The 22,895-nt window shown below is 46.1% G+C and overlaps 1 protein-coding gene across 25 annotated transcripts in view; it reads left to right on the forward strand.

Moving 5' to 3' along the window:
• Window positions 1-22,895, forward strand: part of LOC110496159 (microtubule-actin cross-linking factor 1) — a 273,689-nt gene that overhangs the window by 244,832 nt on the left and 5,962 nt on the right. For 13 of the 25 annotated variants that reach the window (XM_036952697.1, XM_036952698.1, XM_036952699.1 and 10 more), the window contains 28 exons: window positions 7,021-7,143; window positions 7,304-7,405; window positions 7,628-7,729; window positions 7,859-7,870; window positions 7,978-8,151; window positions 8,383-8,538; window positions 8,880-9,077; window positions 9,449-9,577; window positions 9,893-10,081; window positions 10,548-10,703; window positions 11,052-11,258; window positions 11,404-11,523; window positions 11,695-11,864; window positions 12,188-12,347; window positions 12,575-12,769; window positions 13,042-13,314; window positions 13,452-13,640; window positions 13,746-13,857; window positions 14,104-14,261; window positions 14,504-14,666; window positions 15,049-15,203; window positions 15,377-15,451; window positions 15,574-15,594; window positions 16,756-16,773; window positions 17,635-17,752; window positions 20,107-20,169; window positions 20,636-20,668; window positions 22,028-22,239. In XM_036952697.1, coding sequence (XP_036808592.1) covers window positions 7,021-7,143; window positions 7,304-7,405; window positions 7,628-7,729; window positions 7,859-7,870; window positions 7,978-8,151; window positions 8,383-8,538; window positions 8,880-9,077; window positions 9,449-9,577; window positions 9,893-10,081; window positions 10,548-10,703; window positions 11,052-11,258; window positions 11,404-11,523; window positions 11,695-11,864; window positions 12,188-12,347; window positions 12,575-12,769; window positions 13,042-13,314; window positions 13,452-13,640; window positions 13,746-13,857; window positions 14,104-14,261; window positions 14,504-14,666; window positions 15,049-15,203; window positions 15,377-15,451; window positions 15,574-15,594; window positions 16,756-16,773; window positions 17,635-17,752; window positions 20,107-20,169; window positions 20,636-20,668; window positions 22,028-22,239 — 3,783 coding nt within the window. The remainder of the gene's footprint in view (window positions 1-7,020; window positions 7,144-7,303; window positions 7,406-7,627; window positions 7,730-7,858; window positions 7,871-7,977; window positions 8,152-8,382; window positions 8,539-8,879; window positions 9,078-9,448; window positions 9,578-9,892; window positions 10,082-10,547; window positions 10,704-11,051; window positions 11,259-11,403; window positions 11,524-11,694; window positions 11,865-12,187; window positions 12,348-12,574; window positions 12,770-13,041; window positions 13,315-13,451; window positions 13,641-13,745; window positions 13,858-14,103; window positions 14,262-14,503; window positions 14,667-15,048; window positions 15,204-15,376; window positions 15,452-15,573; window positions 15,595-16,755; window positions 16,774-17,634; window positions 17,753-20,106; window positions 20,170-20,635; window positions 20,669-22,027; window positions 22,240-22,895) is intronic. The other 12 variants (XM_036952681.1, XM_036952684.1, XM_036952696.1 and 9 more) reach the window with 10 other exon arrangements.

Raw genomic sequence — 22,895 nt, forward strand, 5'->3', positions numbered from 1 at the left:
GGGAGGGTAGAGGTATGTGTGGAGAGGGGGATGGAGGGTTACTGAGAGAGAGGAGGGTAGAGGTATGTGTGGAGAGGGGGATGGAGGGTTACTGAGAGAGGGGAGAGGGGGATGGAGGGTTACTGAGAGAGAGGAGGGTAGAGGTATGTGTGGAGAGGGGGGTGGAGGGTTACTGAGAGAGGGGAGAGGGGGATGGAGGGTTACTGAGAGAGAGGAGGGTAGAGGTATGTGTGGAGAGGGGGGTGGAGGGTTACTGGGAGAGAAGAGGGTAGAGGTATGTGTGGAGAGGGGGATGGAGGGTTACTGAGAGAGGGGAGAGGGGGATGGAGGGTTACTGAGAGAGAGGAGGGTAAAGGTATGTGTGGAGAGGGGGGTGGAGGGTTACTGAGAGAGAGGAGAGGTGGATGGAGGGTTACTGAGAGAGAGGAGAGGTGGATGGAGGGTTACTGAGAGAGAGGAGGGTAGAGGTATGTGTGGAGAGGGGGGTGGAGGGTTACTGAGAGAGAGGAGGGTAGAGGTATGTGTGGAAAGAGGGGTGGAGGGTTACTGAGAGAGAGGAGGGTAGAGGTATGTGTGGAGAGGGGGATGGAGGGTTACTGAGAGAGGGGAGAGGGGGATGGAGGGTTACTGAGAGAGGAGGGTAGAGGTATGTGTGGAGAGGGGGATGGAGGGTTACTGAGAGAGGAGGGTAGAGGTATGTGTGGAGAGGGGGATGGAGGGTTACTGAGAGAGGAGGGTAGAGGTATGTGTGGAGAGGGGGATGGAAGGTTACTGAAAGAGAGGAGGGTAGAGGTATGTGTGGAGAGGGGGATGGAGGGTTACTGAGAGAGGGGAGAGGGGGATGGAGGGTTACTGAGAGAGAGGAGGGTAGAGGTATGTGTGGAGAGGGGGGTGGAGGGTTACTGAGAGAGAGGAGGGTAGAGGTATGTGTGGAGAGGGGGGTGGAGGGTTACTGAGAGATGAGGGTAGAGGTATGTGTGGAGAGGGGGGATGGAGGGTTACTGAGAGAGAGGAGGGTAGAGGTATGTGTGGAGAGGGGGATGGAGGGTTACTGAGAGAGAGGAGGGTAGAGGTATGTGTGGAGAGGGGGGTAGAGGGTTACTGAGAGAGAGGAGGGTAGAGGTATGTGTGGAGAGGGGGGTGGAGGGTTACTGAGAGAGGAGGGTAGAGGTATGTGTGGAGAGGGGGGATGGAGGGTTACTGAGAGAGAGGAGGGTAGAGGTATGTGTGGAGAGGGGGATGGAGGGTTACTGAGAGAGAGGAGGGTAGAGGTATGTGTGGAGAGGGGGGTAGAGGGTTACTGAGAGAGAGGAGGGTAGAGGTATGTGTGGAGAGGGGGGTGGAGGGTTACTGAGAGAGAGGAGGGTAGAGGTATGTGTGGAAAGGGGGGTGGAGGGTTACTGGGAGAGAGGAGGGTAGAGGTATGTGTGGAGAGGGGGGTGGAAGATTACTGAGAGAGAGGAGGGTAGAGGTATGTGTGGAGAGGGGGATGGAGGGTTACTGAGAGAGAGGAGGGTAGAGGTATGTGTGGAGAGGGGGGTGGAGGGTTACTGAGAGAGAGGAGGGTAGAGGTATGTGTGGAGAGGGGGGTGGAGGGTTACTGAGAGAGAGGAGAGGGGGGTGGAGGGTTACTGAGAGAGAGGAGAGGAGGAAGGGGATAATGGTTATAGAAAGACTGGGAGTGGAAGATAAAGATACGGAGGCATAGAGCATGTTTGTAGCAACAATATTTCATTCGCCAAGACCCCTGGACTTGTTCTACATTTTGTTACTTTACAGCCTTATTCTAAAATGGATTAAATACACATTTTTCAACAACAATCTTCACACAATACTCCACAATGACAAAACGAAAACAGGTTTTTAGACATTTTTGCAAGTATTCAGACCCTTTGCTATGAGACTCGAAATGTAGCTATTTCCATTGATCATCCTTGAGATGTTTCAACAACTTGATTGGAGTCCACCTGTGGTAAATTTAATTGATTGGACGTGATTTGGAAAGGCACACACCTGTCTATATAAGGTCCCAGAGTTGACAGTGCATGTCAGAGCAAAAACCAAGCCATGAGGTCGAAAGAATTGTCCGTAGAGCTCCGAGACAGGATTGTGTCGAGGCACAGATCTGGGGAAGGGTAAGATAACATTTCTGCAGCATTGAAGGTCCCCAAGAACACAGTGGCCTCCATCATTCTTAAATGGAAGAAGCTTAGAGCCACCAAGACTCTTCCTAGAGCTGGCCGCGCAGCCAAACTGAGCAATCGGAGAAGGGCCTTGGTCAGGGAGGTGACCAAGAACCTGATGGTCACAGAGTTCCTCTGTGGAGATGGGAGAACCTTTCAGACGGACAACCATCTATGCAGCACTCCACTAAGCAGGCTTTTATGGAAGAGTGGCCAGACGGAAGCCACTCCTCAGTAAAAGGCACATGACTGCCCGCTTGGAGTTTGCCAAAAGGCACCCAAAGACTCTGAAACCATGAGGAACAAGATTCTCTGGTGTGATGAAACCAAGATTGAACTCTTTGGCCTGAATGCCAAGCAACACGTCTGGATTAAACCTGGCACCATCCCTACGGTGAAGCATGGTGGTGGCAGCATCATGCTGTGGGGATGTTTTTCAGTGGCAGGAACTGGGTGACAGGTGACAGGATTGATCCTGATCAAACATCTCTGGAGAAACCTGAAAATAGCTGCGCAGCGACGCTCCCCATCCAACCTGACAGAGCTTGAGAGGATCTAAGGAGGAGAATGGGAGAAACTCCCCAAATACAGGTGTGCCAAGCTTGTAGCGTCATACCCAAGAAGACTCAAGGCTGTAATCGCTGCCAAAGGTGCTTCAACAAAGTATTGAGTAAAGGGTCTGACTACTTATGTAAATGTAATATTTCAGTTCTTTATTTTGAAAGCATTTGCATAATGTTCTGAAAAACCTGTTTTATGCTTTGTCATTATGGGGTATTTTGTGTAGATTGGTGAGGGGAAAAATAATGAAGTCAATTTTCGAATGCTTCAACGTGACAAAATGTGGCCTGAGTCAAGGGGTCTGAATGCTTCAACGTGACAAAATGTGGCCTGAGTCAAGGGGTCTGAATGCTTCAACGTGACAAAATGTGGCCTGAGTCAAGGGGTCTGAATGCTTCAACGTGACAAAATGTGGCCTGAGTCAAGGGGTCTGAATGCTTCAACGTGACAAAATGTGGCCTGAGTCCAGGGGTCTGAATGCTTCAACGTGACAAAATGTGGCCTGAGTCCAGGGGTCTGAATGCTTCAACGTGACAAAATGTGGCCTGAGTCAAGGGGTCTGAATGCTTCAACGTGACAAAATGTGGCCTGAGTCCAGGGGTCTGAATGCTTCAACGTGACAAAATGTGGCCTGAGTCCAGGGGTCTGAATGCTTCAACGTGACAAAATGTGGCCTGAGTCAAGGGGTCTGAATGCTTCAACGTGACAAAATGTGGCCTGAGTCCAGGGGTCTGAATGCTTCAACGTGACAAAATGTGGCCTGAGTCAAGGGGTCTGAATGCTTTCCAAATGCACTGCACAAGGAAAGCATAGCAATATATTCAGACGTTCAAATGTGGAGGAATAAAGGCTTTTGAGGTAGAGTATATATGGGAGAAAACAGCACCGTGGGGGGTAAGACAAAGAGAGTATATTCAGCAGTAGTGAAGATAGAGGAGACGTAAAGGAATGATGCTAGCATGTTAGTAGCTATGTATTTACTGTAGCAGTGGTGTAAAGTAACCAAGTAAAAAATACTTTGCAGTACTACTTATGTATTTTCGGGGGGTATCTGTACTTTACTTTAGGATTTATATTTCGGACAACTTTTACTCCGCTACATTCCTAAAGGAAATATATACTTTTTTACAATTGATGCTTCTGCTAATTCTCCCATACTGTACATTTCCTCTGACACCCAATAAAAAAGTAATCTTACGAATGCTTAGCAGAACAGGAAAATGGTCCAATACACACACTTATCAAGAGAACACATGGTCACTCCTACTGCCTCTGATCTGGCGGACTCACTAAACACAAATGCTTCGTTTGTAAATGATGTCTGAGTGTTGGAGTGTGCCCCTGGCTATCCGTACATAAATACAAAATAATAATAATCGTGCTGTCTGGTTTGCTTAATATAAGGAATTTGAAAGGATTTATCGAAATTACTTTTGGAACTTAAGTATATTTGTGTATTGTCTTTTACTTTTGATACTTAAACCCTTACATTTGGTGGAGATTGGCTCATAAGGAGAGGGACACATTTGAATGTTTCTAACAGAAGAACTCTAAAAATCATATGAATGACCATGGGGAAATGATCATACCCAAGGTGAGGACACAACAGTTCACCTGACACAATTTGATTATTTTACTGCACACTAGAATTTATCTGTGCTTTTCGCAGGATTTGTCAAAAACGAAATCTGAAAACACTCTGGATACGTTCCGTAACACAATAAGAATATTCATCGAAATTCTGGAGTAGTTTCAAGATAAGAATATACAATTTACAAGGGTTTGAGTGAGAGGTCTAACTGGGTTGAGTTGGAATTTCAACTCGCACTTTTATGACTCAAGGAACTAGCTGTGCCATTTGAGGATCTGAAGCAAGCACACTTGTATTTTTTTGTTTTTTTGGAACACACCCCTGCGTCCCCACCATCACACAATTACTGTTTATGACATCCAAAAACATTCAATAAAATAAATCACAATCTGGGTCAGGTGGGTATCATTTGAAAGCTTATTCTATTGCCAACATTGTTAGCTAAGTTAAAATATGATCTTGCACTGTAATGCTTTCAAAAGGCACGTCAGACAGACCGATTTTAATTGTGGTGTACATAGAGTGAGAATTCCGTGGCTAATTGTCTTCATGATGCGACAAAACAGACTCATTCTGTCCAGGACAACCCAGGCTATAACACACGTCATCATTGTAACTGTGCCTCAAACACGCCGATCATAAACGTTGATACTGTAAATGGCGTGAGTTTTCAAATATGGAAATGTGAAGTGCCCTCTTGGACCCGTGGGTGTGCGGTTTGCTTGTGTTTATTTGGATCCCCATGAGCTTTTGCTGAAGCTTCAGCTACTCTTCCCGGGGACGTGAGTATGACGTCAACGTGGCATTTAATATAACGTCTCGTCTTTCAGAGCGCTTCCGCTTCCTCTCCATTTACAGCCGCCGTTCTCTCACTCCGACAACAACTGATGTGCAAGAGTAGCCCAATCGGAGGGAGGGATCCGGAGTAGCCCAATCGGAGGGAGGGATCCGGGGCATCTTCTTGTCATTTAGAACGACTCCGGTCAAAACCCGTACAAAGCTGTGAAGCGGACAACGTCATGTATAGTGTGTTACTGTGCAGCCACTGCATTTCAATTTAGGCGCTTATAAATGACCATCTGTCTTTTTCAACCTCTATACTGACTGACAGGAGCTGTGAGTGGGAAGGGCTATGTATATTTAAAACCAAATACTTTGACTCGTAGTATTTTACTGGGCGACTTCCACTTTTGAATCATTTTCTATTTGTACTTTTACTCAATATACAGTGCCTTGTGAAAGTATTCGGCCCCCTTGAACTTTGCAACCTTTTGCCACATTTCAGGCTTCAAACATAAAGATATAAAACTGTATTTTTTTTGTGAAGAATCAACAACAAGTGGGACACAATCATGAAGTGGAATGACATTTATTGGATATTTCAAACTTTTTTAACAAATCAAAAACTGAAAAATTGGGCGTGCAAAATTATTCAGCCCCTTTACTTTCAGTGGAGCAAACTCTCTCCAGAAGTTCAGTGAGGATCTCTGAATGATCCAATGTTGACCTAAATGACTAATGATGATAAATACAATCCACCTGTGTGTAATCAAGTCTCCGTATAAATGCACCTGCACTGTGATAGTCTCAAAGGTCCGTTAAAAGCGCAGAGAGCATCATGAAGAACAAGGAACACACCAGGCAGGTCCGAGATACTGTTGTGAAGAAGTTTAAAGCCGGATTTGGATACAAAAAGATTTCCCAAGCTTTAAGCATCCCAAGGAGCAATGTGCAAGCGATAATATTGAAATGGAAGGAGTATCAGACCACTGCAAATCTACCAAGACCTGGCCGTCCCTCTAAACTTTCAGCTCATACAAGGAGAAGACTGATCAGAGATGCAGCCAAGAGGCCCATCCATGATCACTCTGGATGAACTGCAGAGATCTACAGCTGAGGTGGGAGACTCTGTCCATAGGACAACAATCAGTCGTATATTGCACAAATCTGGCCTTTATGGAAGAGTGGCAAGAAGAAAGCCATTTCTTAAAGATATATCCATAAAAAGTGTCGTTTAAAGTCACCACACAAGCCACCTGGGAGACACACCAAACATGTGGAAGAAGGTGCTCTGGTCAGATGAAACCAAAATTGAACTTTTTGGCAACAATGCAAAACGTTATGTTTGTGGAAAGAACTGAAAACTGCTGTTCACAAATGCTCTCCATCCAACCTCACTGAGCTCGAGCTGTTTTGCAAGGAGGAATGGGAAAAAATGTCAGTCTCTCGATGTGCAAAACTGATAGAGACATACCCCAAGCGACTTACAGCTGTAATCGCAGCAAAAGGTGGCGCTACAAAGTATTAACTTAAGGGGGCTGAATAATTTTGCACGCCCAATTTTTCAGTTTTTGATTTGTTAAAAAAGTTTGAAATATCCAATAAATGTCGTTCCACTTCATGATTGTGTCCCACTTGTTGTTGATTCTTCACAAAAAAATACAGTTTTATATCTTTATGTTTGAAGCCTGAAATGTGGCAAAAGGTCGCAAAGTTCAAGGGGGCCGAATACTTTCGCAAGGCACTGTATGACAAGTGGGTACTTTTTCCACCGCTGTACTGTAGTTAGCTCAGAGGTAGGAAGGGGAGAGAATATGCAGAGGTAGTTACTGATGAGTGGAATGACTGTTGGGTTATCTGATCTGTCCAACTATGCCCTCTGTGTGTCTGTCGCTCTCTCACCAGGCCATCAAGGCCGAGACAGACGGGCTGAGGGAGGAGCTGGAGTTTGTACGAACCCTTGGGGCTGACCTCATCTTCGCCTGCGGAGAAACAGAGAAGCCTGAGGTCAAGAAGACCATCGACGAGGTGAGAGGAGTACAGGATAGCAACCAACTTCAAGAACGTAATCATTAATGGACTCGTGCATGATATTTTCTGTCTACATTTTCTGTTGGTCTTTTTATTGCAATACAGTGTGTGTGTTTTATCTTTCCTCTCTTCTTCCTTCTCTCTATCCGTTTCTCAGATGAATGCTGCCTGGGAAGGCCTGAACCGGACGTGGCGAGAGAGGATGGAGAGGTTGGAGGAGGCCATGACGGCTTCTGTGCAGTACCAGGATGCATTGCAGGTCAGTGTCCCAGAATGCATCGCTGTTTCAGCTCAGTATGTCAGATAATTAAATAATCTGGTATTTATTGCACACTTGTTCTTTATGAAAGTAGATGCTTAGTAGAAATGTAAATCTGTCATGAAGTAGAGGAAGTGTCAGGACCTCGATCGTCATTATAGTTTGTAGAAGTTAGATTGACTCGTGTGTGTGTGTGTGTGTGTGTGTGTGTGTGTGTTGCAGAGCATGTTTGACTACCTGGACAACGCAGTGATCAAGCTGTGTGACATGTCCACTGTGGGCACTGATCTGGGAACTGTCAAACAGCAGATCGAAGAGCTCAAGGTTTGAATCATAATCTATTGTTTTGTCATGTAGCTTTTAGACGGTGTACTTAAAATATTCCAGTATGTTTTTATCATCCTACAAATATTTATAATATGTATTGTTCTTAAAAACGGTTTTGACGACAAGATAACATTATCGGTAAGTAAAAAATACGCTCTTGGTTATAAAAAAAAAAAACGACGTGAACTATCACTTTAATGATAAACAAACAGCTAATGCAGGCCTGACTCCTCCTCTGTGAGCAGCACTACAAGGTGGAGGTGTACCAGCAGCAGATAGACATGGAGAAGCTGTGCCACCAGGGGGAGCTGTTGCTCAAGAAGGTCTCGGACCAGACCGACAGAGACATGATCCAGGAGCCCCTCACGGAGCTCCGACACCTCTGGGACAACCTGGGGGACAAGATCACTCACAGACAGGTACACAAACTATGCATTGACCCGTTGCGTCCAGTGGCTCCCTAACTATTGTACAGGAGGGGTAGTAGCTACAGTAGCTCTGCTGCCCTCTCTAAAAGAACGTCTTCAGTCCTCTGGAACTCAAACTCATATTCAAATGAATTGGCGCTTCAGATATGTACAATAGATTACAGATTTCAACCTGACATGATTAATGAAGAAGCGCTGTTTTCCCCATTCTGTTTCCTACAGCATAAGTTGGAGGGTGCGCTCCTGGCACTCGGTCAGTTCCAGCATGCCTTGTCTGAGCTGCAGTCCTGGCTGAGTCACACCCACGCCACCCTGGACACACAGAGACCCGTCAACTCTGACCCCAAGGCCATCGAGATAGAACTGGCCAAGCACCATGTACGTCTACCCCTCTATAGCTTTCCCTTCCACACTCTTACCCAACACTCCTCTTCTTCTTTCATTTCCGGACTCTTAACGGCCAGTTTCCCGAGACCCATATGAAGCCAATCCTGGACTAAAAAGCACTTTCAATGGAGATTCTCCATCAGGAAAAGGGCTTTATTAGTCTAACTCAACCTCTCTCATCGCTCCTCAATCTCCCATCCATATCAGCCTCACTTCTGTTACTTTCCCTTATAGATTATGCATGGCAGCCATTTTGTGCCAGAATGCTTGGTTCACATAAATTATTGCATTGGAGAAGTGTAACCAACACTCCCTCCCTCGCTCTCTTTCAGGTGCTGAGGAACGACGTGCTGTCCCATCGGTCCACGGTGGAGACGGTGAACGCGGCGGGGGCCGAGCTGCTGGAGTCCAGTCCCGGGGATGAGGCCAACCACCTCCGCGGCCAGCTGGACCACCTCAACCGCGGCTGGGAGAACCTGCTACTCAAGACCCAGGACCGACAGAAACTACTGGAGGCCGCACTGCACCAGGTAGGAAGGATGCAGGAGGAGTGGGCTGGGACGAGTTTTACAGTAACTGAACTGTTTAACTGAACTGAACTAAGCGAAAAGAAAGAATGAAACCATTTCTATCCATTTTGTCTCAACCTTCCCTGTAATTATATTTATATATTACGGGTTTCCAACTTGTACAAATAAGATTATCAGGTTATCATCTCCCTAGAAAAATGTGTTCTTTCCCAGTTAAGGAACCGTTTAAATACTGTACTTAATCTTAGTTGAGCTAAAAGCCACGGGGCAAGTGAATGAACGACACAGTAGCACTGCCATTTAACATTTAACTCATGACTTCCTCTCTTGTTCCCGCTCTCCTCTTCCCCTCCTTGTCCCTCGTTCCCCAGGCGGAGGGTTTCCATGGTGAGCTGGAGGAGTTCCTGCAGTGGCTGAGGAGGACAGAGAGCCAGCTGTCTGCAGCCAAACCCACAGGTGGCCTGCCTGAGACGGCCCGGGAGCAGCTGCAGCAGCACCTGGTAATACTGGGGATACATTTTAATGATACTGCAGCCTGCCAATTCATGCACTAGATATGATGTGATGGAGAAAACACATGCTAATGGGGATACACGTTATGACACTGCACCCTGGCCACACATACACTAGATATGATGTACAATACTCATTCACTGTCCAATCTACGATCTAATCTGTATATACGTTGTTTTTAACCATGTGTAATGGGTGTGTTAGGTTATGTATTCTGCATGTCTATGTAACAACGGTTGTTATTGGGCGGATCCTCAAAGTATCAAATTCCTTTGGAAACATCTGTGTGTCTTTCTCTATAGGAGCTCCAGACCCAGTTGGCCCAGCGCGCTGAGCAGTACAACCGGCTGCTGGACGCGGGAGAGTCCATGTTGCTTTCCCGCGGGGGGGAGGAGCGTGGCCCCGGAGCTGGTACGACCCAGACTCAACAGAACTTGGCCCTGCTGCAGAACAAGTGGGCCAGCCTGAACACCAAGATGGACGACCGCACGGTGAGAGAGGAACCTTCCGTTTAGATACGTGAAGAGCTATGAGGACGAGTTCCTTCTAATACCGATTTAAAAAACCCTGAACAAGACCAAAAGTCAAAACACCTTGGTTTTTACTTGTAGCCATAAAGAACCTTTTTATTGATTTCCATTTTTCTCCAGAAGTTGCGGAATCTTCTCTCGAAGAGCTCCTTCAGAAAATGTCATTGTTGCGAAGCTTAGAGCGAATTTTTGCTAATTTGAGAAACAAGCACCTAACGCAAAGTGGTGAATGTTTCATTTGTAAAAATGTATATTTGAAGTGCTGCACTCGTGTTTTTACTGGGAAGGTTTTAGACTCAAACTAATACAACAATATACATTTACATTTTCACAGCTCGACTATAAAAAACACTGTTTTACATAGGAGCTGTATCTACAGTATATGTTACCATCAAACCTTTCACTGACTATTCTGCCCTCACCCTAGGCGAAGCTGGACGAGGCGGTGTCGCTGGCCACAGGGTTCCAGTCCTCCCTCCAGGACACCATCAACTGGCTGACCCAGGCAGAGCAGACCCTCAACATGGCCCAGCCCCCCTCCCTCATCCTGGACACTGTCCTCTTTCAGATAGACGAACACAAGGTGGGCAGTTTAGGCACCGTGGAAGTGTAGAGATCCTATGTTATGCGTGATTGACATTCATTTCTATGGTAGGTGGGGTTATATCGGTGAGTGGTTACCACGGAATAGGATGGTATATACTTGACTGTATTTTACATAAATATAAATGTAAGTTGACTTATCATATTCATCAGACATTTTGCAGACTTGATATATTTCCCTTCCTTTATGTTGGTATGTGGTGATCTGCATGTACAGCTGAAGTCATGTCACCCAGAACCAAATCAGCTAATCAATTTCATGTTAAGGCTGTCACGAGGGACGAATTCAACTGTAACACGCTCTCGGCCTCTCTCTGTTCCCCCCCAGGTGTTTGTGAATGAGGTGAACACCCACAGGGAGCAGGTGCTGGCCCTGGAGAAGGCCGGCTCTCAGCTGCGTTTCGCCAGTATAAAGCAGGATGTGGTTCTGATCAAGAACCTGCTGCTGAGTGTACAGGCCCGCTGGGACAAGCTGGTGCAGAGGTCCCTGGACCGTGGCAGACACCTCGATGAGGCCCGCAAGAGGGCCAAGCAGGTACTGACCCCAGGGTGGTCCTTTTTACGGCATTCACCCTAACCAGTATGCAGCACCTGAATGGATGATATATGGCAGCCATGTTGTACCAGAATGCAACCATCCGTTAGAGATGATCAACCAGTTTCTCTTGACCTCCCTCTAGTTCCATGAGGCGTGGAGGAAACTGTCTGACTGGCTGGAGGAGGCTGAGAGCCGGCTCGACTCAGAGCTGGAGATCTCCAACGAACCAGACAAGATCAGAGTACAACTGACCAAACACAAGGTGCAGTAGGAGTCTCACTTTCAAGCTCACTGCGTGGGTCTTGCATGGAAATAATCGGGATCTGAGTGATACTCACACACAACATATGATGAGGCTGCCTAATCTAGGTCCTCTTACCTGTACGACATGGTATCCTTAACTAAATACCCCTCTCTCTCCTCCCGGCCAAAGGAGTTTCAGAAGGCTCTGGGCTCGAAGCAGCCGGTGTATGACACCACAGTGAGGTCTGGTAAGGCCATGAGGGACAAGGCCACGCTGCCTGAAGACACCCAGAAACTAGACCACCTACTGGGGGAGGTCAGGGACAAGTGGGACACAGTTTGTGGGAAGAGTGTGGAGAGGTGAGGGGAAAACTCCATGCCTAATGCTTTATTACAATGACTATATGGGACTGTTCTCCAACTCCAGTCCTGGAGAGTGACTGACTGTGCAGGTTTCTGTTCCAGTCCAGCTCTAAGTAACGCGCCCGATTCAGCTAATTCTGGTCCTGATTGAACCCCATGATTATTGACTGATTATTTGAAACAAGCGTGTTGAAGCAGGTCTGGAACAAAACCTTGCAAACCCAGGAGCTCTCCAGGCGGCTGCCAAAATAGAATACTGGATCATAAAGGCAAAGTTCGTATAATGACAGCTACTTTTTCCTTCTCCGTCTCTCATCCAGGCAACACAAGCTGGAGGAGGCCCTGCTGTTCTCAGGTCAGTTTGCTGAGGCCCTGCAGGCCCTGGTGGACTGGCTGTACCGTGTAGAACCCCAGTTGGCTGAAGACCTGCCAGTCCATGGAGACCTGGACCTGGTCTCCAACCTCATGGACTCACACAAGGTATTAATTTATGTAACAGCAAATGCTAGACCATCGGTTATGTAAAAAAAAAAAAAAATCCACAAAAAAGTCTATGCTTACATTGGCCCAGCGCCTCATTGCCCATTTTTAAATGTGAATTCTTATTTATCGAACATGAAGATACTTTTTTTTTTTACCCATTGCTCTATGTTTAGGTGAACACTATTTCCATGTTGTTTGACCTCTGTTTGGTTTTGTCTCCTCAGGCCTTCCAGAAGGAGTTGGGGAAGAGGACCACTAGTGTCCACGCCCTGAAGCGCTCAGCCAGAGAACTGATGGAGACGGGCCGCGACGACACCGCCTGGGTCAAAGTTCAACTGCAAGAGCTCAGCAACCGCTGGGACACAGTCTGTGCCCTGTCCGTCACCAAGCAGACGCGTCTCCAGCAGGCCCTCAAACAGGTCAGTTGGGAAGAAGAAGCCATGGGGTTGTGCCATTTCTGTTTTTTTATGTATTAATACAATACTTACATGTTACAAGACTTTAATGTAATGAATTTAATGTAAAGATACCGATCATTTCAGTCCGTCGTCTTTTCTTTCTTTAATGCGATCTGTGGAAGCGCAGTATAGCGCATAATACCTTGAACTGGACTGTGAAAGCGCAATAAAACGGAAAACCTTTTTTCTCTATCCTTCTAATGATCCCTCCCTCTGTCATCCCTCTCTCTCAGGCGGAGGAGTTCCGCACGGCGGTGCGGCTGCTGCTGGAGTGGCTGTCGGAGGCGGAGCAGACGCTGCGTTTCCGCGGCGTGCTGCCCGAGGAGGCGGAGACTCTGCAGGCGCTGCTCCACACCCACCGGAACTTCATGGCCACGGTCGAGGAGAAGAGGACAGACGTGAACCGGGCAGCGGGCCAGGGCGAGGCCATCCTCACCGCGTGCCAGGCCGACTGCATCACCACCATCAAACACTGGATAACCATTATCCGCGCCCGCTTCGAAGAGGTAGGTTGGCTGGAGAGGGTAACGGGAGAGGGATGTATAGAGAGATAAGATGGGGGGGGGGGGGGTAAAGATGTTTAAAGCCCAGTTGGGCCATTTCAAGTGTTTCACCCATTAATTGGTGCATTTTGCTTCTATAGGTCCTCACATGGGCCAAACAGCACGAGCAGCGTCTGGAGACGGCTCTGACAGAGCTACTCAACAACGCCACGCTGTTGGAGGAGCTGTTGTCATGGCTGCAGTGGGCAGAGACCACCCTAGTCCAGCGTGACGGAGAGACCCTTCCACAGGACATCCCTCAGCTCAAAACACTCATCACAGAACACCAGGTGAGAGGAGTCTACTTTTCTCAAACCCTCATTGGCTAAGTCACTATTCTAATTGTTTTCACTCTTTCCGATTGGCTGTGTCTAATGCCAATCCATTGTTCCCAGGTGTTTATGGAGGAGATGACCCGGAAGCAGCCTGACGTGGACAAAGTGACCAAGACTTACAAGAGGAAACCAGCAGAGCCCCCTAGCAGCCTAGCTGAGAGGAGAGGAGCTCGTACGTTACCTTATTTTACCTCACAGAGATGCATTTATAATATGTTATATTGACTGCATATGTACCTAGAAATGCATAATCAAAGATACAGTGGGTGCCTATTCCCCCAAAACATTCACAGTCCATCCTTGACTGACTTTCACTGAAGGAGAAAAACAGTAAAAGTCGCCAAAATATGATCGAACGTTCCATCATCAACATTCAAACTCATATAATGCAGATTAACCGTGACACCTCTCCCTACAGGTAAAAACCAGCAGCAACAACCGCATCAACAGGCGGCGATGCAGGTCGCCGGGGGCAACCCCCGTCTGACCCAGCTCTGCTCAAGGTGGCAGCAGGTGTGGCTGCTTGCCCTCGACCGCCAGCGGAAGCTCAACGACGCCCTCGACAGGCTTGAAGAGGTACTGTATTGTAACAATCGATCTCCTCTATTAGAGCGGTAGAGGGCTTGGAGACCCGGGTTGGAGACCTGCATCACTGTCACGTTCGCTACATTGGTTTCAAAAGTGGAATGTCTGTACGTTTGCAGGGTGTTTTTTTCCCCTCCCAAATAGTGTCTTGTCAAAACAGACACAGTATTTCCTTAAAGGATATTGATCTTCCTCATTTGTCTCACATTTATGTTCATTGTCTTTGTCTTCAGCTGAAAGAGTTTGCCAGCTTTGACTTTGACGTGTGGAGGAAGAAGTACATGCGCTGGATGAACCACAAGAAGTCCCGCGTCATGGACTTCTTCAGACGCATCGACAAGGACCAGGACGGAAAGATCACTCGCCAGGAGTTCATCGACGGCATCCTGGCCTCAAGTATGTTCTTCAGAGCTGGCTACACATTGTTAGCTCTGTTCTTTGCTCATAGCCTGCTCCAACTTAAACGTTAGTCAAGGCCTATATCTTGGTCATAAGTCCTATGTCATTCTGATTAGTCCTATATCTTGGTCATACAGTAAGTCCTATATCTTGGTGATTAGTCCTATATCTTGGTCATACAGAAAGTCCTATATCCTGGTGATTAGTCCTATATCTTGGCCATACAGTAAGTCCTATATCTTGGTGATTAGTCCTATATCTTGGTCATACAGAAAGTCCTATATCCTGGTGATTAGTCCTATATCTTGGTCATAGAGAAAGTCCTATATCTTGGTGATTAGTCCCATATCTTTTCCTGACTGTTGGTTGTGTTGTGCAGAGTTCCCCACCAGCAGGTTGGAGATGACGGCGGTGGCAGACATCTTTGATCAGGACGGAGACGGTTACATCGACTACTACGAGTTTGTGGCGGCGCTGCACCCCAACAAGGACGCCTACCGGCCCACCACCGACGCTGACAAGATAGAAGACGAGGTGAGGAAGACACACACACACAGATATACCCACCTATCATAAACCACACACAAACACTTATTCTGAATTACAAAGCTGGACCTTTGACTTACCGAGTCCAATAGCTCATGAATTGGAGGTTAATGGCGCTAGCTTCGTGACTTTCCCTCTCTCTCTTTTCTCACTCTGTGCAGGTGACCAGACAGGTGGCACAGTGTAAATGTGCCAAGCGGTTCCAGGTGGAGCAGATAGGAGAGAACAAGTACAGAGTAAGTCCTCCTCAGCCAGTGACTGTGTACACTTATCAACAGTTAATATACACATGATTATATATTCTGTCTGCGTACTATGACTTAGTATTAGGTATGAGATATTGTATTTTTAAATACAGATGGGCCAGAGCAATTACAAGGTGAGTTACACCTGAGTCTACAGTGCTGTGGACGTAAACAACAATAATCTTAAAAGCTTTTTTTGCTTGGACAGCTTCTACTTAGCTAAATACAGTTTTCAGATCCTACTTGATGGAGTGAGTCTTGGTAATGTTAAGAATAATGTGCATTTTTTTTTTTTAAGTTTGCAGTCATGGTGGGTCTAGGACTGAATCTAAAATGGCACCCTATTCCCTATATAGTGCACAACTTTTGACCATAGTGCACTACCTTTTGAACAGGGCCCTGGACAAAAGTAGAGCTCTATATAGAAGAGAATAGGTTGTCATTTCAGACACACCCTAGTGTTTTTTTTTAGCTGATGCTGGCTGTGTGTCACTACTTCTTTGAGCACCAATAACTGCTGTTGTTGAACTAACGAATGACATCACTCCATTCCTCACGCATTTAAATGTTAGCCAATAGCAGTAGCACTCAGCTGTATCCATGGAAATGCCGGCTTTGTAAGCGAGCTTCTCTAAGCTTTGTCATATACTCATATAAGGTGGTCGCATATTATTGACAATTACGAAGAAATCCGCGGGCCAAAAAAAGAGCGTCTCAAAGGCCGCATCTGGCCCGCGGACTGTATGTTGTGCACCCCGAAGCGCTTCAACGTGTCGTGTCTCTGTAGACATATCTCTAATCACAGCACTATGGGATTGATATGCTGTGTGTGCTTCCCACCAACAAACTAATATAACACTAAATATAACTTTTAAACCATAACATTTATCACAGCTCCAGGATCAGCAACTACTACCATCGCAGTTTTTTGTTGTTGTGATCTACATCATCATTATCCATGGGTTAATGACCTCCCGTGTCTGGCGAAAGACGCTGGACTATAAACTAACTGCACCGAGCTTGGGTCACGTGACACCACACCTCTCTGTCTGTCTGACTCTCTTCTTGTGTGTGTCCGGCTTCACCCTTCACTGACGGATCCATCTCGCTGTGAATTGTAAAAAAAAAAGTCTTACGTAGAACGTACAGTGAGCTACAGTTTAATTTCTCTTTCCAAATGAGGTCTTATCCAATGCCAGGTTTAGTCTGAAGTATTTTTTGTCTGTACAATGTTATTTCATTCTTTCTCTTTCTCTTTGTTTATTCCTCCTCCACGTCTGCTGGATTTATTGTAGTTCTTCCTTGGAAACCAGGTAAAGTTGACTCCGGTGTTTGGTCCTTTTGAAATCTGCTTCCTGGATCTCCACCAATGCAGTGGCCTCAATTCTATCGCCACAAAAACTGTTGCCACGGTGACATTGCATTTCGTGTTTGACCGGAAATGACATAACGCCATCAAATATAGCACCACACTGTTGGTGCGAATTATGGAAGTGGGTTTCATAGGCCATTGAGGTTGTTCTCTTGGTGTGATTTTGCAGATTTGAAAGACTTATTTTGAGAATGACAATTTGGCAAACTGGAATGGGTTATAATGATAAGGGTTATAATGGGAACCAGGGGTTACCCTATCCAATTAGCTTTGGACTGGGGCAAATTGAAAAATCATGCTGTTCTGAGAGTAATTCAAAATGAACATTGGGTCCCTTATCTGTTTGTGCTGTCTTGCCAACTCTATGGTCATTGTCACAATAATCAAACATTACCAAAGAGTTGACAAGACAGCACAAACAGACACAGGCTAATCAAAGATAGCTCTGACTTGGTATTGCTTCATAGAAGCAAAACTCTCTGAAAGTGTAAATGTCCTTCTGCATGAAACAAAGCTGACTAAGGTAGAATGAAATCTTTTAGAGATTACTATGGGAACTGATCTTTTGTTTTAGATTGTTGGGTAAGCTGGGCTTTTGACACATAGGTGATTTTAGTAGTATCATCAGTGCATGGGTGTTGTAGTATAATTTGCATGGAGTGACGTATACTTTTGCTCTGATTGGTATGGGCTGCTGTGTAGAATGGCTTTTGGATTCAAAAGAAATCTCATGTCAATAATCGTTGTACTTGGTTGCACTCACTGAATTCCTCTCTGTTTCTCCTCTCCGTTGCGGTGTTAGTTTGGAGACTCGCAGCAGTTGCGGTTGGTGCGTATCCTGCGCAGTACGGTCATGGTGCGGGTCGGAGGGGGCTGGATGGCCCTGGACGAGTTCCTGGTCAAGAACGATCCCTGCAGAGGTGAGTGGGGTTTATTCATGCACAGCAACACATGCATGCATGCATGCATGCATACATACATATATACATATAGAAGTTTACGTACTCTTAGGTTGGAGTCATTAAAATACATATAGAAGTTTACGTACTCTTAGGTTGGAGTCATTAAAATACATATAGAAGTTTACGTACTCTTAGGTTGGAGTCATTAAAATACATATAGAAGTTTACGTACTCTTAGGTTGGAGTCATTAAAATACATATAGAAGTTTACGTACTCTTAGGTTGGAGTCATTAAAACTCGTTTTTCAACCACTCCACACATTTCTAGTTAACAAACTATAGTTTTGGCAAGTCAGTTAGGACATCTACTTTGTGCATGACACAAGTAATTTTTCTAACAATTGTTTACAGACAGATTATTTCACTTATAATTCACTGTATCACAATTCCAATGGGTCAGAAGTTGACATACACTAAGTTGACTGTGCCTTTAAACAGCTTGGAAAATGCCAGAAAATGATGTCATGGCTTTAGAAGCTTCTGATTGGCTAATTGACATCATTTGAGTCAATTGGAGGTGTACCTGTGGATGTATTTCAAGGCCTACCTTCAAACTCAGTGCCTCTTTGCTGGACATCATGGGGAAATCAAAAGAAAATCAGCCAAGACCTCAGAAAAATAAATTGTAGACCTCCACAAGTCTGGTTCATCCTTGGGAGCAATTTCCAAATGCCTGAAGGTACTACGTTCATCTGTACAAACAATAGTACGCAAGTATAAACACCATGGGACCACGCAGCCGTCATACCGCTCAGGAATGAGCTGTGTTCTGTCTCCTAGAGATGAACGTACTTGTGTGTACAAATCAATCCCAGAACAACAGCAAAGGGCTTTGTGAAAATGCTGGAGGAAATAGGTACAAAAGTATCTATATCCACAGTTAAACGAGTCCTATATCAACTCAGCAAGGAAGAAGCCACTGCTCCAAAACCGCCATTAAAAAAGCCAGACAACGGTTTGCAACTGCACATGGGGACTTAGATGGTACTTTTTGGAGAAATGTCCCCTGGTCTGATGAAACAGAAATAGAACTGTTTGGCCATAATGACCATCGATATGTTTGGAGAATAAAGGGGGAGGCTTGCAAGCTGAAGAACACCATCCCAACCGTGAAGCACGGGGGGTGGCAGCATCATGTTGTGAGTGTGCTTTGCTGCAGGAGGGACTGGTGCATTTCACAAAATAGATGGGAAATGATGTGGATATATTGAAGCAACATCTCAAGATATCAGTTAGGAAGTTAAAGCTTGGTCGCAAATTGGTCTTCCAAATGGACAATGACCCCAAGCATACTTCCAAAGTTGTGACAAAATGGCTTAAGGACAACAAAGTCGAGGTATTGGAGTGGCCATAACAAAGCCCTGACCTCAATCCCATAGAAAATTTGTGGGCAGAACTGAAAAAGCATGTGCGAGCAAGGAGGCCTACAGACCTGACTCCGTTACACCAGCTCTGTCATGGGGAATGGGCCAAAATTCACCCAACTTATTGTGGGAAGCTTGTGGAAGGCTACCCAAAACGTTTGACCCAAGTTAAACAATTTAATGGCATTGCTATCGAATACTAATTGAGTGTATGTAAACTTCTGACCCACTGGGAATGTGATGAAAGAAATTAAAGCTGAAATAAATCATTCTCTCTACTATTATTCTGACATTTCACATTCTTAAAATAAAGTGGTGATCCTAAGACGGAATTTTTACTAGGATTAAATGTCAGGAATTGTGAAAAACTTGAGTTTAAATGTATTTGGCTAAGGTGTATGTAAACTTCAGACTTCAACTGTACATACAAATATTGAGTACAAATACAGAATGCACGTACGTACACACACACTCACATACACACACACAGTCACAGAGTAGAACATGCAAGGCGCTGGTTACACTGTGGGGGTCAAAGTGTAACATATGGTACTACAGTCCACTGTTTAAACTAACAACTAGTCGGACATCTTACATATAACCTTTCAGGTTAACAGTTTTCAGAGTTCTGTCTTTTCCATAGCTGTCTACGGTTTGTCTGGTGTGGTCCTCAGGGCAATCTCTCTCTCTTTTTCTCCATCAGCCCTTCTTTCTCTTCATCCCTTTCTATAATAGTTATTTGAGTCGGGGGGGGGGGGCTTGAATCATCTCCATCTCTCGCTCTCTCTCTCTCTCTCTCTCTCTCTCTCTCTCTCTTTCTCCTCTCTTACTCTTTTTCTCCTGCGACACAATCATTCTTTCAGAGCAGTATTGCATGGTGCATGGTCTTCAGTTCTCTCCCTCCCTTACCTTCCCTTCTTCCCTCTCTCCTTTTCTCTCCCCTTCCAGTGCAACATCCTGGACTTAAGATCCTTCGCTCCGACTCCAGTAGCACCATTTCATCTCGTATAGGTTGGGTTCCTCTCTCGTGCTCCCTTTCCCCTTTTTCTCCCCGCGCCTCTTTTTCGTTCTCTCTCTCTCACTTCCCTCTTGGTTGTTTTTTCTTTTTGCCGTGCTTTGCTGTCTGTGACACTGAACTAACGTTTCTTACCCTTTCTGGCTACATGCTAATGCTAGCGCGAGGGATCTGTATCACAGGTTATAGGTCTGTCACTGACCCGTGTCTTTGTTTTCAAGTTGTTATAGCTGCTTGGGGTCCCCTGATGTGTCCACCTACTCAACCTTGGGGACTTCACCTGTGTTTTTACTCCTTTGCCACTGTCTTCTGTGTTGAAGTGAGAGAGAGAGGGAGAAAGTGTGTTTTGTGTGTGTATGCGAGAGAGACCGCTAAGTAGATGGAATGTGTGTGTCTTGTCAATGTGTTTCCATCTCGCCCGTGAGCACGCCACTATTTCACCTTGTCTCTTGTGTCTCTCAGTGACGGTCACTCCTGGCTATTTCTGCTGCAGAGGTACCTACACTCCCTCTCGCTTCCATTGCTCTCTCTCTCTCTGTCCATCCCATCCCAGCTCTAAATCGCTTGTTCTAACCGCTCAGCCCATCTGCTTGTATCTATGTGTGGGCGTGTGGATGTTTAAACATGTCTAAGTCTTGTCTGTGGGCCAGTCCACGTCATGCTTCCCACTCAAAAAAAAAAAAAAAAGGATTGGCCAACCCTGGTCTTGGTGGTGATGGTTGCCATGTGGATCCAAAATGGCTGCACGGTTTGACGGGCCAGTCCCATTAAAAAACAGAGCCCGTCTAAGACCTGGGTGTGGCCAGCCTGGGTTTCTATTAGCACTCTTTAAATGTGATGGCGGGCGGGGACTGAATTAGAGGGTGCACCTGACTCGCTGGGGGATGTAATTGCAGGGCGCGCACCCATTTATTATCGACTGGCCTTTGCTGCTCTTGCTAGTGGATGACTCTGAGGGGGTGTGTTCTGTCCTGGGTATAGCTGCTGACCACGGCTTCGGTGACCTGCTGCTAATGCTAGCTGCAGCCCTTTCATCTCTCTCTGTCTCTGTCTCTGTCTCTGTCTCTCTCTCTGTCTGTCTGTCTGTCTGTCTGTCTCTCTCTCTCTCTCTCTCTCTCTCTCTGTAGCTATCTCTCTCTCTTTCTGTGTGTTTCTCTCTCTGTCTCTCTCTCTGTGGCTGGCTTTTCTGGGTGTAAGTTGTTGTGTGCTGGGGCTGCTGAACTATCTTGTCTAAGAATGCTTCTATGAGTGTCTATGGGAGGGGAGTCCCCCATGGTACTGTATTGGGGCTCCCCCAAAGCATAACCGGGCATGCCCCACATAAGCGCGCCAAACACACTGTTTATGAATTAGGGAATGAATAAAGGAGTCAACGGAGCGACTCCCTCGCAGTGAGAGAAGAGGCTGTGGTTTGGTTTACAGACATTCCTCTGTGTTCTAGCTATAGAACCAGACATAAAACAGTTGTTCTATTAGTGTGGCTATAACATATAAAAATGTACTATTTAGGTCCATACTTTGAAACATTTTTCTCGCTAGTAGTTTGGATACACTGATCTCTAACCTCTGTGTGAGGATGCCTTGCTGCCTTCCTCTATCCCCTCTGCACCGTCACAAACACACCCACTTCCTCTTCCCCTTAAAAAAGTAGCCCAGCCAGAAGTGCACTTCACCGACTCTGATTCCCTCCCCTCCCCCTACCCTACTCAACACTGACTCGACCACACAGTGCACTGACTCGCTGCTCTGCACTGCGTCCGTAATTGACTGAACATGACTCTTATTTTGTCTCCCTCTTTCTTTCACACTCTTTCTCTATCTCGCTCTCCTTCTTCCCTTCCTTGCTCATTCCAGCCCGAGGCCGTACCAACCTGGAGCTGCGTGAGAAGTTCATCCTACCGGAGGGGGCTTCCCAGGGTCTGGCAGCGTTCCGTTCCCGTGGCCGGCGTTCCAAACCCGGCTCCCGCACAGCCTCGCCCACCCGCTCCTCCTCCTCAGCCTCACACAGTGCACATAGCTGCGCCTCCCTGCCCTCCACTCCCGCCACCCCTACCGCCTCCTCCAGAGTAAGTGCCCCCAAACCCCTTCTTCCCCGTAGAAATACAATTACTAGAATGGGAAAAGCTCCCCAGACCATGAAAACTTGACCGAACCGGGGTACTCATGGTTGACTCAATATGGTATTATGTTCTATGGGAGCGAGGTGATAGAACTATATAGCCCTTAAAGAGAGATCTCCCTGCTTCTCTTAACATGTTGGTTACCATGTTAGTTACAGTAGAAGTCTGTCGCAAAGATCGGTAGTGTCTTTTAATGTAGGCTGAGCAATTACACAATCTACTTTAATTTCTGTGGAAAGCAAAGTGGACATGGTTTCTCTAAGTGTTCCTAATGCAAACAAAGACTAAAATGGAAACTGCAAGAGTACACGACACACATACATAACAATACTACAATGCATGTTCACAAACTGCAGTCAATCAATGTCACGTCGGTCATGTCACAAATTGTTTTGTTGAATTTTTTGTATTTTACCCCTTTTTTCTCCCCAATTTTGTGATATCCAATTTGCAATCCAATTGCGATCTTGTCTCATCGCTGCAACTCCCCAACGGGCTCGGGTGAGAAGAAGGTCGAGTCATGACATTTCCGAAACATGACCCGCCAAACCGCGCCACGCTTAACCCGGAAGCACCAATGTGTCGAAGGAAACACTGTTCAA

Source organism: Oncorhynchus mykiss, chromosome 18 (assembly GCF_013265735.2).
Source record: "Oncorhynchus mykiss isolate Arlee chromosome 18, USDA_OmykA_1.1, whole genome shotgun sequence".
In the NCBI taxonomy this organism is placed as follows: domain Eukaryota; kingdom Metazoa; phylum Chordata; class Actinopteri; order Salmoniformes; family Salmonidae; genus Oncorhynchus; species Oncorhynchus mykiss.